Raw genomic sequence first — 15050 nt, forward strand, 5'->3', positions numbered from 1 at the left:
ATGTTGATGCTAGTATCTGTTTCATCATTATTTTCATCATCATCATTATTGTCATTTTCACTTGTTTGAATAACAGACATAATTTACTCATCATTCAATAACTCATAGCCTTGATCACCACTGTCCATCTCTATCCACTCCTGTACATCTGTTATATCACACTCATTACAGCCATGTATCCTGCTCAGTGAGTGAAGAAAATCCTCCACTGGTGGTAAGTGTATTGGCTCTGGTTGATCAGTGGAAGTGGGATTGGTAGAGCTTCCTTGGCAGTCTGCATCATGGAGTGCTGTAGATGTTTCATCATTGAATTTATAAAGCTTCCTCCAGCTTGCCCGTATTGTAGTTCCAGGGACATCATTCCATGCTGCTGCTACCATAAAGATAGCATCCTTAATGTTGATTCTCTTCCAAAAATCTATGATCGTGTTTTCCGGGTCAATCGTGCCTGCATCAGCCAGAAGTAGCTTTTTAAGCAACTCTTTTCTGTATCTTCTTTTCATACACTCAAGGACTCCTTGGTCCATAGGCTGAATAAGAGAGGTAGTATTCGGAGGTAAGAATAGGCATTTAATTCCACGGTTGGAAGGTGATTTCAATACATCTGGGCAGGGGTGGCAAGGTGCATTGTCCGTAAGAAGTAGTCCTCTTATAGGAAGGTTTCTTTCCTTTAAATATTTTTTAACTTCAGGGACAAATTCTTTATCAAACCATTCTTGAAACCAGTCACAATCCATCCATGCATTAGTTTGGCCCATATACTTTAATGGTAAAGCTCTTGGATTTAGATCTTTCAATGCACGTGGCTTCTTTGCTTTTCCAATCATTGTAAATTTCAATTTGTGATCACCTGTAGCATTAGCACACGCTAGGATTGTAACCCTCTCTTTATGTACTTTATAGCCAGGTGTAGTTTTTTCCTTCTGTGATGCTAGTGTCTTACTTGGAAGAGCTTTCCAATATAAACCAGTTTCATCACAATTGTAAACCTGATTTAACGTTAGTTGCTCCTTCTCAATGAACTCAGAAAGAGTTTTCTTGAAATCACTAACACAATCTGTATCAGCACTCATTTTTTCCCGTTGAATAGAAAGCTGACGGATGCCATGACGAGACTTAAATCTGCTCAGCCACCCAGAGCTAGCTTTAAACGCCTGATCACTTGGGTTCAATCTTTGGTTCAGTTCTAAAGCCTTACTGGTTATTAAAATCGGCCCGGAAATAGGTACACCTTGTGATCGCTTTTGGGCAAACCATATATATAGCGCTTCATCCAACATCTTTTTGCTTGATTCTTTCAAGGTCTTCCGGCTATTCGATCCATCTGTACTATCCAGCTTCAAGGCGTATTCTTTCAGTTTAGCTATGTTCGTTTCGCTTAATGTCAGTTATAGCAGATTTTCCAAGGTTGTATTCTCTTGCCAATAATGTAATGTTGGAGTTGTCCCTGCCTTCAGTTTCTTACAAATTTTCAACTTGTCTTCTACAGACAAAACAGTTCGCTTTCGCTTACGCAGCTTGCGCACTTCATCATTCGTTGCCATTTTTGCTGACTTGTAATCACGTGCAACCAGTTTGGGTAATCAAATATTTTGCTACAGCTGCAATGACTCGTTCAGATAATAGAGAGTTCGGTTAATCGGTATTCGGATAATCGAGGTTCCACTGTAGTGCCTTGAACACTTAGATAATGTGCATACATGCATGTACAACTGTTTACACTGTGTATATTGCTATGCTGTAAATATCTTTTTAATTTGACTGCTAGCACAGGTTAGCTACTAGCAGATTTTCAGTGCAGTATAAGTGATCTGTTATCTTTTTGTAATTATATTCTATTTGTGTTGCACTGCGAAGCTTCTATCACTATAATATATGTAATTGTTCCTCCTGTTACCTCCATAGTAATCACACTGGTAAAGTGCCTGTAATGGCCTACCAGTGTCTGGTGGTGGTGATGACTTCTGCTAAACTGGATGAAAAGAACCGACGTAAGTATTTGTATATTCTGTAGAAGCCCTCAACAAAAGACACCGAGACACCTTGATAATTTGGACACTTTTCTTATTTATGTTGTTCTAAATACATGTTGCCACTGTAATGTATACCTTACTATTAGAATGTCATAGGATATTCAAAATAGAAGTGTACTATTTCTACCTAGTTCTCTTCATCATGTTGTCTTAATTAACTCTTACAGAATTTTTCCAGCTGATATGTAATGAGAACCATTATGCTGATTATCCAACACTAAATCAACTGCTACAACAACTTATTAAAGTAAGAGAGTGTAATTTTGTATCTTGTATAATCTTTTGTTAAGCATTTGAGTTGGTTTGGTGTAGAATATGGACTTTTGTACATACATTGTAAATTTGTACCTTAACCACAGTTGCCAGAGAGCGTCAATGAACATGAGTTTTGTTCCCCACAAAGTTCCAGTAATAGTGCAGCAGAGTGTTTCAACAAGATAATGTGACATACGGGTGTGTGTGCTTGTTTCTGTCTAATGTGTGATGTGTGTCTATACTTGTTTGCATGTAGTATATTTGTCTATAGGCTAATTGTTTCATATCAATGTGTATAGCTGATCAACTATGCTATACAATTCTACAGGCTGATAATCCACACTTTATTCACATCAACCAGTTCCTACAATGGATCAATGAGGAACCAAAGACACTAGGATAGCTACCAGTACTACACAGACTGTCTGCTGCAGAGGAAGGTAAGATAGAACATACTTAGCAGCTATGTTGAATTCCAATATCATACTATACTTGTGTAGTCAAAAAGCACATGCACACACGTACAATGTATTAATTTTGTATGGCAAGACATTTTTTTCTTGTTCTTCTTTTCTGATCTAAATAGTAATCATTGTGTGTTTGTTTCATTTCAGTGGAACACAATGTCAAGTGTTCAATATGTAGAGTCAACCCTATCAAGAGATTTAGGTATGTCTAATGTTAACTGCATAACAATGATACTCTAGCTATTGTAGTATTATTCTTTATGATTTTTTTTTATTACAGATATCATTGTTTGCAGTGTTTCAACTATAACATTTGTCAGGTGAGCAAACATTGTGTAGAAACAGTGGAACAACCATGTAGTAATCAGGATCCTTAGCTAAGTTGTACTGTGTACTTTGATTTGTTTTTGTACTTAGCTAGGTAATTAAAACATGTATTAGCAGCTTTTCTTATGGTTATGTTAATTATATGTAATAGAGTAAACACACTATTTATGGACTTGTATTGCACCTTGTACTTGGTAAACATGCTATTTAAGGTTTCTTTTTATAGTATAAATATAGTGTCTTGTACCATGTATTTATTGTTGTGTAGTCTAAGATAAACGTATTATCCTTAAACGTGCAATTATTACCAGGGCCGCCCACAAGGGGGGGCACTGGGGCATTTTTCCCCGGGCCCCAACCTGAAAGGGGCCCCAGGAGGCCCCATGAAGGGCCCCCCTGAATACCTGTTTAAAAGATCGATATACTCTAATAGAACAGTCAGATCTAAATACTCTAATAGAGCAGTCACAGTAATCTTCAGAGGAGCAGTGTAGCAGGCTTATAGATAAGGAGATATGGTTGGTGATGGGTAGTTATTGTCATTATCAGCAGGTTGTGACCTTTTTTTTTTTTTTGGTCTTCAACTTACAGCTTGGGTGAAGGGCCCCACTTTAACTCTTTGCCCTGGGCCCCTTAATTTTTCTGGGCGACCTTGATTATTACCGGGCAGATACGACAGTGGCGACGAGGATATAACTATGGCTACTCATGGCACCATTGCATCATTTTCCAGTTCACAAGAAACATGGACAGTGTGCGTCGAGCGTCTCGAACAATACTTTGCAGCCAACAAGCAGTAGCGTAGCTAGAGATTTAGCCATGCCCGGGAATTGGGTGGGCAGACCCCAAAGCATGCAACACACATACACATGCCGATTTTCATATGGACATCAATATATTATCAACAAAAAAAACACACCTAGCTACGATGACTATCTGCATGGTCTAACTATCCTTGCGTGCAGGAAACTACGATGACTATCTGTACGATCCAGCTATCCTATATCTGTGTGTAGGAAGCTACAGCCTTACTAATCATAACCGCTAAAACATTGGTTGCCTTCGCTACCTTGTACTGACCACACCTTGTCAGACCTGGTTGTATAGCACAGGGCGCTTACTATCACGTGGCAGTGCCGTAAAACCACCTGGCACCTGCAACAGATCAGAACAAATAACCTGTTCAGATAAGACGTTATTCCATACCGTCAGTAAAATGTCTAAGTATTGAACTCAAAATTTCCAATGGGTGACTTGGGTGTTCTCGCTAACATTTAATCGTTTCACAAACTACAGCTGTCAGATTACCAGCCAGCCTCCATTCCGCGCTTTCCCTTGCTGCACTACGATGAGGGCACGATCACATCTTCTATATTGATCTCACATACATCCAACACCAGAAATTTAAAACTCTTCGTGATGTCTCAGCCCCCGGCGTGCGGTTTACGATCACGCGATCTTCATCATTCTATTTATTGCCTTACGTGGTGCACCTCGTGGTTCTGGAATCTGTACAGGACAACAGAAACCTCAAACCATCAATGCATAGTCAGAGCAAGTAAAGTTAATTATTGCAAATAGCATCAAACGACTGAGTACATATAAAATTACATGATTGGCTACAAAAGTTATATTAAATGCAAACAGCACAGCTGTTATACTGAAAGTGAAAAATCAATGATGTTTTATTAATTACAAAGAAAAGTTGTGCATGTATGAAGTGGGTAGACAGTAATAGTGTCATCAGTACAAGTTTTACGATAATTTTATTTTTCTGTTTTTATCTTTCCCAGGAAACTTCTGGATAACTTCATCCATTGAAATATTTGCTGACAGGTCCCATTCGATGGACAAGATAGCCAAGTTATTCAACCACTCCTCAGACATTGTGGATCGCAAGAAGCTCTTAGTACGCTTAAGGCATGAAAATGACCTTTCACACTCTGCAGTGCTTACCACTATAGTGAGAGTAATTTGAAGAAGTTTAACCAGGGTAGGGAATGCAACCTTTAACGGATAGATTTCTTTGAGCACATCACTAATGGAGGTGAGGTCTTTTTCATCTAAAGTACGTTTAGCTACTAAACATTCTGCTGTGAGCAAATCTTTACTAAGATTATATCCTTCAATTAAAGGTGCCAGGTGGTCTATATCAAGAAAGTGTACTGACTCTGGACTGCAACACTGGATTGCTTTCATCAGTGCCAGATTGTTACCCTCAAACCTTTTGTGAAGCTCAGACATCATGGCTTCTATAACTGGATAATATAAGGAAATCTTATACTCTTCATGACTCTCTACTGGCTGTCTTGATCCTACAGATTGCAAGATAACACCATGTTCAAGCCATTTTGGCAATCGCTGGCTACGTTGGGGCCGACTATTTAGTGGGGAAACTTCAATGTTAAGTGAGGAAGCCACATCACTGACATATTTATACAACTTTCTCCACTCTCCATCACTTCTAAACTGTTGAAGAGTTTTCATGGTTCCCTCTACCAATTCAGCTGCTTTGGCCATGTCAGTTTGTGAACTCTGGAGCTGATCAGATAGTTGTTTTGTGAGAAACAGCAATCGACTGAATGTGACAAGAGTTGTCAGGAACTTAAAGCAATGTACTTGGAGCAAAATTCCTTTGGCTTCAACTACTTTTACTTTGTCGTCACTATCAACTACTTTCTGCAGTGTTGCAAGGATAGCCCGAAATGTACTACAGACTGCATCAACAGCAAGAAACCTACAGGCCCAACGAGTATCTGACAACTTTTGTAATTGACGAGGTGGTTTGTTGGGATATAAATGATGTTGCTGCTCTATGTACAATGTATGTACCTTATTTGTGGACATGAAAACATACAATGTTTCCATTAAGGCAAAAAATTCTGAGGCCACTGATACTATTTTAGTGGTGTCCACTAAAACCAAGTTCAAACAATGTGCATAACAGTGCACATAAACAGCCTGTGGAGCCACTTGCTTGATACGCTGTTGTACACCTGTGCAACGCCCACTCATGACAGATGCCCCATCATAACCTTGAGAAACTATGGCACTTGTATCTAATTTATGTTCATTTAAGGTGCTTATTATGTGAGCAGCTAGACTTTCTGCATTCTGACACCTTGCTTCAACGTATGTTAGGAACCGTTCATGTACTGTTGCAGACCCTAGATCAACATACCTTAAAATAATGGCCAATTGTTCGACTTTGCTGCAGTCTCTCGTTTCATCTGCTAATATCGAATACATACCAGCCTTCTTGACATCTGCACAAATTTTGGCTTGGACTATGTCACTCATACAGCCTAATATCTCATTCTGAATCATGGGTGATGTATATTTTGCAGATTTTGTTATAGCCATTCTTTTCCGTACTACTGGATCATGTTTTGCTATCAATTCAAACATTTCTAGAAATTTTCCCCTATTTGAAGATTCTATCCCTTCCCTATGACCACGAATTGAGATGTTTTGCCTGCTACAGAGCAACAGTACTTCTGCTATGGTTTTTATGTAATGTTTGTTTTCTTGAATAACAACATCTCAGGAATTGTCTACCTGGTTGGGAAGCAAAGTGCCATGCTTGGAATTAATTTTGTACTGTTCCCATGCCACCACAGCTTCTTTGTGGCTAAGGCTATTTGAGTGACCAACAAGAGCTCCCTTTTTACCAGTAGCATGCTTCCAGTCTTTAAACCCAGATAAAGTAAATACTTGTTCAGGTCTACTCTTACCCATAGCACTCTGTGCACCAAGCAACCGACAAGGGTAGCAATAGCAAGCATCTGTCTCTACTGAATACTCTAGCCATTCATACTGTTTATACCAGGCTGCAGTAAAGCACCTTGGTACTTTTGAAATCATAGTCGAGGGATACTTTGCTTTAACAGGCTGAACTGGAGGAAAGGCTATTGTTTCAGCAATATCTTTTGGCAAGCATGAAGAAAACTCAAGTGTAGTTGTACAAGCCAAGGATGAAGCACTACATACTTCAGTTGTGGAGCCAGTTGCAGCTGTGCTGGAGGTATCATTATTGGGCCCACAGTAATCCCCAAACAACTGAGACGTGCTACTAGTAGCTGTGCCTATGGAGAAAGATTTGTCCAATGCTGCTCTACTACATGTAATTGCATGATGTGATTGTGGCACTTTCATACTCATGCCATCAACCTCGTCAGGACCTGGTGAGAGTTGAGGTGAGAACCTAGTTGCAAAGCTGGTTTCTTCATCATCATCTGAACTATACACCATAACAGGTGTACAACAAGGGCTAGGGCTTTTAGACGTTTTCACCAAAGCAGCATAAATCTCATCAATAATCCCATCATCATTATAAAACTCACCTTCAACTTTGGGATCCTCCCTCAAGTTGATTAGCTGATACTGTTCTGACTCTTGATTAGTAACTTTGCTTGTATCCTCACTGATATCGATTATTAGTTGAGACTCTTCATTGGAGGAAGGCCCAGGATCTTCTGTGGCTTTTGCCTGCTTCGCAGTGCACTTTTGCTTGACAAAATTAAACAATGATAGCTGCTTCACAGCACTCATATTAATCGCTAGACGAACAGCTGGAATTCTGAAAATACTGTCACAACGAGGCCTATGCTCCACGATTGATGTCAACACGTGTTTAATTATATCACGTGTAACAGCGCAATTACCTGCCTACAAATACAGAAGGAAAACCCCTAAAATAACCCTCGGGACGAGCGCTGGACACAACCTCGGACACAACTTGCAATACGTGTGAAATCTCAAAGATCTATTTAAAAGTTGGTGTACTTCGTGTGTGTATTCTAGAACAGTCTTTTGGTGTACGGCGAGTCCGGTGTTCTTAAGCTCACGTGCTTAATAACTGGAAAAGCTGATGGTAGGGCAGAATATCTTGATGCCCGGGTCTGGCTACGCCACTGCCAACAAGATAGAGGATGCAGACCAACAGAGAGCAATAGAGCAGTTTCAAAACCATGTTAACCAAAAATTACGCAGTGGACCACACCCAAATGACCATGTTTTTGTACCAGACTGCTTGATGTTGCAAGTTGAATTCCTCGCTAAATTCATATCAAGACTTATTAATATGTAAGTAAAATAGATGCCAGTGATAGAATAAAGTATGTAGGTGAGTTATTAGGCATTAAAAGATACGTACTGCCTCCAAACAGGGCAGTTTCGTAGGAAAGAGAAATGCGTAAAAATGGATTTGGCCAAATTGCGACCTATTCACCCCCCCAAGGTGGTTAAAACTAGGGGAAACTTGAAGTATAGGTCTTTATCCAGCACCACAGCATCGTACAGCCACATCCAGCTATCCCCGAGTTAGCCAGAATCGTTCATGTGCTGGGATTCCCACTTCGTGTGAAAAAGCAGACACCAAAACAAGACCGATAAACTTTATTTGATGGTTGACTTCGACAATAAAACTTAACTCTAGCAAAATTCACCACTAACAGTCTTCTTTTGCTGGCGTTTTATCACAGTTTGGCAGTACGCCATCACCGGTCTCGTGCCTTTCAGGAGCTCTGGCTAATCCTGGGATAGCTGGATGTGGCTGTGCGCTGCTTTGGTGCTGGATAAAGACCTATACTTCAAGTTTCCCCTAGTTTTAACCACCTTGGGGCGGTGAATAGGTCGCAATTTGGCCAAATCCATTTTTACGCATTTCTCTTTCCTACGAAACTGCCCTGTTGGGAGGCAGTACGTATGTTGTGTCCCTCATGCGTATTTTGCCCATACGCGTATGGGATATCCCATACGCGTATACTCGTACGGGGTGCCTGTACGCGTATGGGATGCCCATACGCGTATGGGACGATGTTTTGAAATAGGTTCCATCTTACTATGCACGCCTAGATCATGTCCAAATAGCTTTGTTGCACTACAAAATCACTGTTATCTAGCTGTAACTGAATGAATTGGCTAGACGATAAATGATTTTAGAGGCGCTTAATTCGCTATCGACAGCTTCAATGGGTTGACATGGCGTGGAGAGAAAAATGACTTTTATAGTTTTACTGGAACTTGCATGAAGGTGTAGTACACAGTCTATTGTATGTGAATAAAACAGTAAAGCTAGCTATAGCATGATATCAAGTTTAATATAATATTTATTCTTAATGCAAAACTAACTTATAGATAAAGCAGCTGGTATCCTGAATCCTGATTTGAACTATCAGCACTTAGAAGAGTTAAAATTGTAAAGGTGCAACAAATGCAGGAGTGTATAGCTAATGTATATAGCTAGCTATTCTGGAACATGTGGGGGACACCCCGAAAGGTGTACTGGGAACATCCTTTTTAACAGTGTGGATCATAAACAACATTATAACTAGAGAAAATTACTTCATTGCATGGGGCAATTAAGTAATATGTAGCATCACCGATAGCAACTGCTGAGCAACAATACCTCAAGGAGCCATCCAAGCAGGAAGTGAAGTGGCTATCCAGTCAACAATCGAACATGCTCCTAGCAACCACTCACCCATGTGGCCTTTGCCACACATGCATAGGGCCGGGGCTGATCCAGGGAGTGGATGGGGTGGCTAGACACCCACCTTGCTTGGCCTGTGAATTGCATAGGCATGCCTTTACTTCCTGCCAAAAAATAATAAAATACTGTGGCTATGCATTTACATACTAGTTTCATACCATTGACAGCATGTAGAGGAGAAGTGAGTCTATATAGCATAGGCAGTTGGTAGTAAGAATAGTTAAACAAATCCTAGACTTAAAAGATTTTCTTCTATAGTTTTAATCTCAGGAAGGTAGATATTCAAAAATTGGGAAGAATGCCCTTTTATTCCTAGCAGGGCATGCTGTGCAGTATGCTAGCCTACAGTGTACTAAGAGTACACTGTGACTCATCATGTGTTTATCTAGACTGTAAGTCGTACACCAGCCATGGATATGGTCAGTAGCTATCACCACCCTCATTATCTGATACATTGATCATGCTCGAGTCCTACTAAAACTCACTTTCATTTTGTCCATGTATATATTATGTATAGAAGAAGAAACCATCATTAATAATTGTTGAGAAAACACGAATGACTGATTACAAACAAATTATATTATATTGTGTACAAGAGAATGTGTCCTCGGACAACATGCGACCACATGTCTGACCAACAGTGGACAGCAGTGGGCATGGCAAGGAAAAAAATTTAATTACAAAACTAAAGTTACAGGTTATATTATATACAGAATTAAAAGCAGTCTGGGTTGATTATATATTTTATGTAGATTCTACACTTCTATTTTCTCAGCTTGAACTTGGACCAGCCACCTCCCTTCATAATATATTATGAACTCTTGATAATATATATTTCTGTATCAGTGCCTGATACATGCTCTCTCTATAATTTTAACACCTCTCTTTTGATCTCTTTGCTGCTCGCTTTACTGAGCTTATTTGCCGCCACAAGTGCTGATGCATGCAATCCTATAGTGTTTGCTAGCAGTATAGTTTATGACCTGAGAGTATCACCTGAGAGTATCGAGTCCCGCTTGAATTCCGTGATGGATGATAAAATTTCCGTGGAAAGGGTTCGGAGAGAATTTAACAAGTTCCTAGCTAGCCAGGCCGCGAAACGTTCTAATTTTTTGTTTAACCGTGAGAAATTCGATTTAATCAAGGCCACCTTGCTTGAACGTAGCTAAGCGGCTGTGTAGTATAGGCTGTAGTTCAATGTTCCTCTTTCGTTCGTACATTAGACCACTCTGGTCACGGAGCTGAAGATGGCTCGGAAGATGGTGGTGATTCCAAGGACGATTACGAAATTAAACCAAGATTTAGGCAGTACGTCAAGGAGAAGCAGTTTGAACTGAAAGATTTTCCGCAGATTGGATTAAATAATGCTGTGATCGTTTCTACAAAGAGCAAGAGCATGGTGAGTTTAACGCGGCCGCGCGCTCCTTCAACACCGCGCATGTCGGTGGCATTAACTATGGAGTATGCATGGGTACTTGACAGTCTGTCTCAATATTATATATACCCTGTTGCAATTGGAGAAATAAGTTTTTAACGCAAAATATATCAGACCCTTTCAATGTGTGAGTGGCTAAATCTTTTTAATATATATTATGTAGCTGCCTATAAAATTTGGAGATATATAGCTATAGCTATTTTCACATGCATGCATGTCTCATTAATATATATAGGTTCCAGCCAATTCTCTGTTTGAAGGCTATAGAAGAGTAGTAACAACAGATGATATATTTGATATCATCCAGTCTGTTCATGAGAAAGGCACGGCACACTTGGGTGTTAGGAAGACTTATTCAGTGGTATGCATAATAGTATAATATAATTATATGAATGTTATTAATAAATCAGCTAGCATTAATGCATTAACTATGTACACTCCCTAGCTGCTATTGTCATTATTGCATTATTAAAAATGCACATTTTCACTGTATGTGTAAGCGGTATAAGCACTGCCACACAATAATTTTCATTCTTTCGCCTGAAGATTTCGTCAAACTACGAAGGGATAACACGAACTTGTGTAGAGGAATATTGCAGACTGTGCCTCACTTGCTCTTGTAAGAAGCCTCAATTAACAAAAGCTCCTTTGAAACCCATCATTTCAAAGAGATTCCATGTTCGTGGACAGGTAAATAATATTGCTTTTATATTCCATTTATGCAGGAATAACATAATAAGTGTATTATATATATATACTTCATATTGTAGATTGATTTGATTGACATGTCAAGCATTCCAGACAGCAACAACAGATGGATTGGTCATTACAAAGATCACTTTAGCAAGTTTTCCATTCTATGGGCACAATCTAGGAAGTGTGCTGCAGAAACTGTTTTGTGCTTGCAACGATATGTTTTCGCATACCTTGGGGTACCTAAGATACTCCAATCTAATCATGGTCGAGAATTCAACAATGAGATTGGAAAGACAACTGTCTAGGTGCATGCTGTATTTTATGCATTCCTTTATAGCTTTTTGAGACGATTGTTCATGAGTGGAGTCAAGAGACTATTTTAATTCGAGGTAGACCAAGGCACCCCCAATCAAATGGGTGAGTTGAAAAAGCTAATGGAGTGGTGAAACACATGCTCACTTCACTCATGGCTGACATGAAGACAACAGAATGGGTTCAGTTTCTTCCCAGAGTTCAATGTAAGTTTTATTTAAAACAGGTGCTATTGATGCCAATTATTGTATATAATTTTGTTTTTCCAGTTACAATCAATAAGCAACCACATGCGACCATTAAAACATCACCATACCAAGTGGTGTTTGGTCTAGATCCATCTTCTGAACCCGTGAAAGGAATGTGTTTGGCAGAAGAAGAGACCATTATTATGGATCCTCCCACAGAAACTGATGATTTGACAGAGCTAGGTAACACAGATTCTTACTCTGATCCGGTGACCAAGGCTACGCAACCTGAAGTGGCCAAGGCCAGAACCTGTGTTGGTGACACAGAGTTCAGACATCAGACACCTATCATTCCAGCAGGTATAAGGGGAATGATTTAAAATTGCCATTGCAGCTGCTTTGTTTGTTATTAATGCAGAAAATGAAGACAGGCACCATGAAGTTAGACAGTTTGCAAAGAAAAACATTGCAAATTCAGCTGCTAAAATGAAGAAACTTTATGTTAACAGCAAAAGAATCAAGGCTGTAAAATTTAAAATTGGGGATGGTGTGACTGTAAGGATTCCACGACATGACAGAGGTGTAGGTGATTTGAGAAGAATACCAGGAGTTGTGGTTGCAAAACAACATGGGTCTTACAAAATAAGAACCGAGTATGGACTTTTGAAAGGAAGATGTCGAACTGACCAGCTTCAGAAGTGCTTTCATGCAACAGTACAAACCACTGGGTGGGAAGATGATCCCACAATAGCACTGCGATCGGCTGCAAAAAAATTCAATCGAAGGAAAACTGATGTTTCACACTGCAATTGCAAATCTGGTTGTGTAAATGGCAAATGTGTATGTTTCAAAAGCAAAGTAAAATGCACAACATATTGCTACAAAGGGACAAGATGCAAGAATTCAGTCATCGGTATGAATAGTAGTTATTTTTGTGTAGTATAATATAATTATATTCCACTTTGACAGCAGATGATTCTAGCATTGATGATAGTTGCCCATTGAACACTGAGACCGGTGAACAAGCTAATGAGAATCGTACAAGAAGCACCTCAGTGAAGACAAAACAAATTGGCAGTGATAGCTTTCCAGTGAAGAGGGAACAGGTTGACCTAGAGCCATCATACAGCAATGCTCGGGATGGATGTGAGCACATATGCATACAATAACTATCATGCCAGACATGATATTACAGCTACATATAGTTACAATAGAACCTGTCTCTAAAAATAACTTTGTAATAAGGACAAAAAATATTAGCCCCATGAGTTCTGGTCCACATAAAAATTAATATGTGACCCAGTCTGACAAAATCAGTGTATATCCCGAAAATACACATGTTTACTGAATCTTGTCTATCTCCATCACTGTATTTGACCTAGAATAATTCTGTAAACTTCATTAAAATTGTAAGCAATTTTTACATAAGTGGTTAAACGTTTATGTGGATGCTAGCTATAATCATGGACAAAGTAATGTAGCTTCAAGCATTTAAAAGTAGGTCAAATTTTGACAGGCTATAAGAGACTGATTTTGTCAGCCCAGGTCACATATTGGTCAAACTCTTGGTTCCAAATGGTAGAGGGTACACTGCATGTACTATGTTGAAGTGAGATGCATTGAAACATCTGCATGGACATGCACACAAAATATCTTTAATGCTCCCCATACATAGCATATTTGTCATGGATATGTCTAAGTAAATGTACATGCACGGGTAGATCATCGGTATAAGATGAATTGGTACAACAGGTAGTTCTGGGGTCCAGGGAGTAGAAGAAGAAGAAGCCAGTAGTATGTCAGTAGAAGAAACCAGCCCTAAGCTTGAAGGTAAGAAATAAATTCAATCATGTAGGTGTGTGTTAATCTGCATGGATTATACATTTTAGGGGGTCATGAAATTTTCAGCAATGAAGATATTCCACCAGGGAACAGCTTTCAGTTTGACAAAATCGTGAAACTTAGCAAGAAGATGAAAGCTATTATACAGAACCATCCATCGTTTTTGTTTAAGCCATGTGGGCCTGCCCATGAATACATATCTAACAGTCTCAAAACCAACTTACCAGCTGCATTTCTGCACAGCTATGTTGTGGATAACTATGAAGACCAGAAATGTTTGAAGGATCTTTGCTATGCTCACAAGGAACCAGTTCCAATCACAATTGTGCAAAAGTTTACCAACAAAATGTATGATTTGAAGGATGATGTAGAGACAAACAAACAAACAGCCGACTTATTGAATCAAGAAGAGCCTACAATGGCTAATGTACTTATTGACTATTTCCACTTGCACAAATCCTGTAAGGATATTTTGTAGGCTGTAACTACTTTTCTCTATCTACACTTTTCATTCATTCATTTTCATCTTTATTTTGCAGGAGGGGTAGTTCATCAGTATTGTCCTAATTCATCAGATGAAGAAGTTGATGAAAATGATTATCAAACTGAAGGTTTTGTGCCCGGTATATCATCTGTCTGCATAATATTGCTATCATGCAGGCCGATTAATGAGAATCAGAAACAAAACCCAGATGCTTTTTGAAGCGAAGTTTGGTAGTTACAAAGTTTACGACGAGGGAATTCTGTCACTGATCGACACCAATGGATGGGTTATGATGAAGTACGTGCTTGTAAACTTTATGCAAGCAAGCATATATGTATATGCGTTGTATATAGGTGATAGCATCTTATCTACTATACATGATCCGTGCCAACAAAAGGTTAGAGATAATACATAGAAAAGTCTAGTGCATATGAATGTATGCATTATGTGCATGCTCACTTCCAAACACAGGAAGAAGAAATATTTATCATGGACGTGTCTGCAGTGAATGACATTTG

At 39.2% G+C, this 15050-nt stretch overlaps 3 protein-coding genes and 1 long non-coding RNA gene across 4 annotated transcripts; 2 read left to right on the top strand and 2 right to left on the bottom strand.

Moving 5' to 3' along the window:
• Window positions 1-83: 83 nt before the first annotated feature.
• LOC136248089 (jerky protein homolog-like) lies at window positions 84-1073 on the bottom strand. Its single transcript, XM_066039903.1, has one exon. It carries the CDS (start codon window positions 1071-1073, stop codon window positions 84-86), a length of 990 nt encoding a protein of 329 aa, XP_065895975.1.
• A 3764-nt stretch (window positions 1074-4837) lies between these two features.
• LOC136248090 (zinc finger MYM-type protein 1-like) lies at window positions 4838-6490 on the bottom strand. The gene has a single exon (XM_066039904.1). It carries the CDS (start codon window positions 6488-6490, stop codon window positions 4838-4840), a length of 1653 nt encoding a protein of 550 aa, XP_065895976.1.
• A 4785-nt stretch (window positions 6491-11275) lies between these two features.
• LOC136245180 (uncharacterized) lies at window positions 11276-11941 on the top strand. Its single transcript, XR_010695793.1, has 3 exons — window positions 11276-11371; window positions 11557-11700; window positions 11781-11941. It is a non-coding gene; the product is annotated as an uncharacterized lncRNA (long non-coding RNA).
• Window positions 11942-13121: 1180 nt separating this feature from the next.
• On the top strand, window positions 13122-15040 carry LOC136248091 (uncharacterized). The gene is made up of 7 exons (XM_066039905.1): window positions 13122-13128; window positions 13176-13352; window positions 13959-14036; window positions 14096-14509; window positions 14709-14839; window positions 14886-14929; window positions 15004-15040. The coding sequence occupies exons 1-7, from the start codon at window positions 13122-13124 to the stop codon at window positions 15038-15040; spliced, it is 888 nt and encodes a 295-aa protein (XP_065895977.1).
• Window positions 15041-15050: the final 10 nt, after the last annotated feature.

Source organism: Dysidea avara, chromosome 2, assembly GCF_963678975.1.
Source record: "Dysidea avara chromosome 2, odDysAvar1.4, whole genome shotgun sequence".
NCBI lineage: Eukaryota > Metazoa > Porifera > Demospongiae > Dictyoceratida > Dysideidae > Dysidea > Dysidea avara.

What these genes read in the sequence shown, in the direction of transcription:
- LOC136248089 (XM_066039903.1), bottom strand. Translation starts at nt 1,073, where the DNA reads ATGAGTGCTGATACAGATTGTGTTAGTGATTTCAAGAAAACTCTTTCT.
- LOC136248090 (XM_066039904.1), bottom strand. Translation starts at nt 6,490, where the DNA reads ATGTTTGAATTGATAGCAAAACATGATCCAGTAGTACGGAAAAGAATG.
- LOC136248091 (XM_066039905.1), top strand. An exon ending in AACCAGCCCTAAGCTTGAAG is followed by an intron (nt 14,037 to 14,095) that starts GTAAGAAATAAA and finishes TATACATTTTAG; the next exon opens with GGGGTCATGAAATTTTCAGC. An exon ending in ATGATCCGTGCCAACAAAAG is followed by an intron (nt 14,930 to 15,003) that starts GTTAGAGATAAT and finishes TTCCAAACACAG; the next exon opens with GAAGAAGAAATATTTATCAT.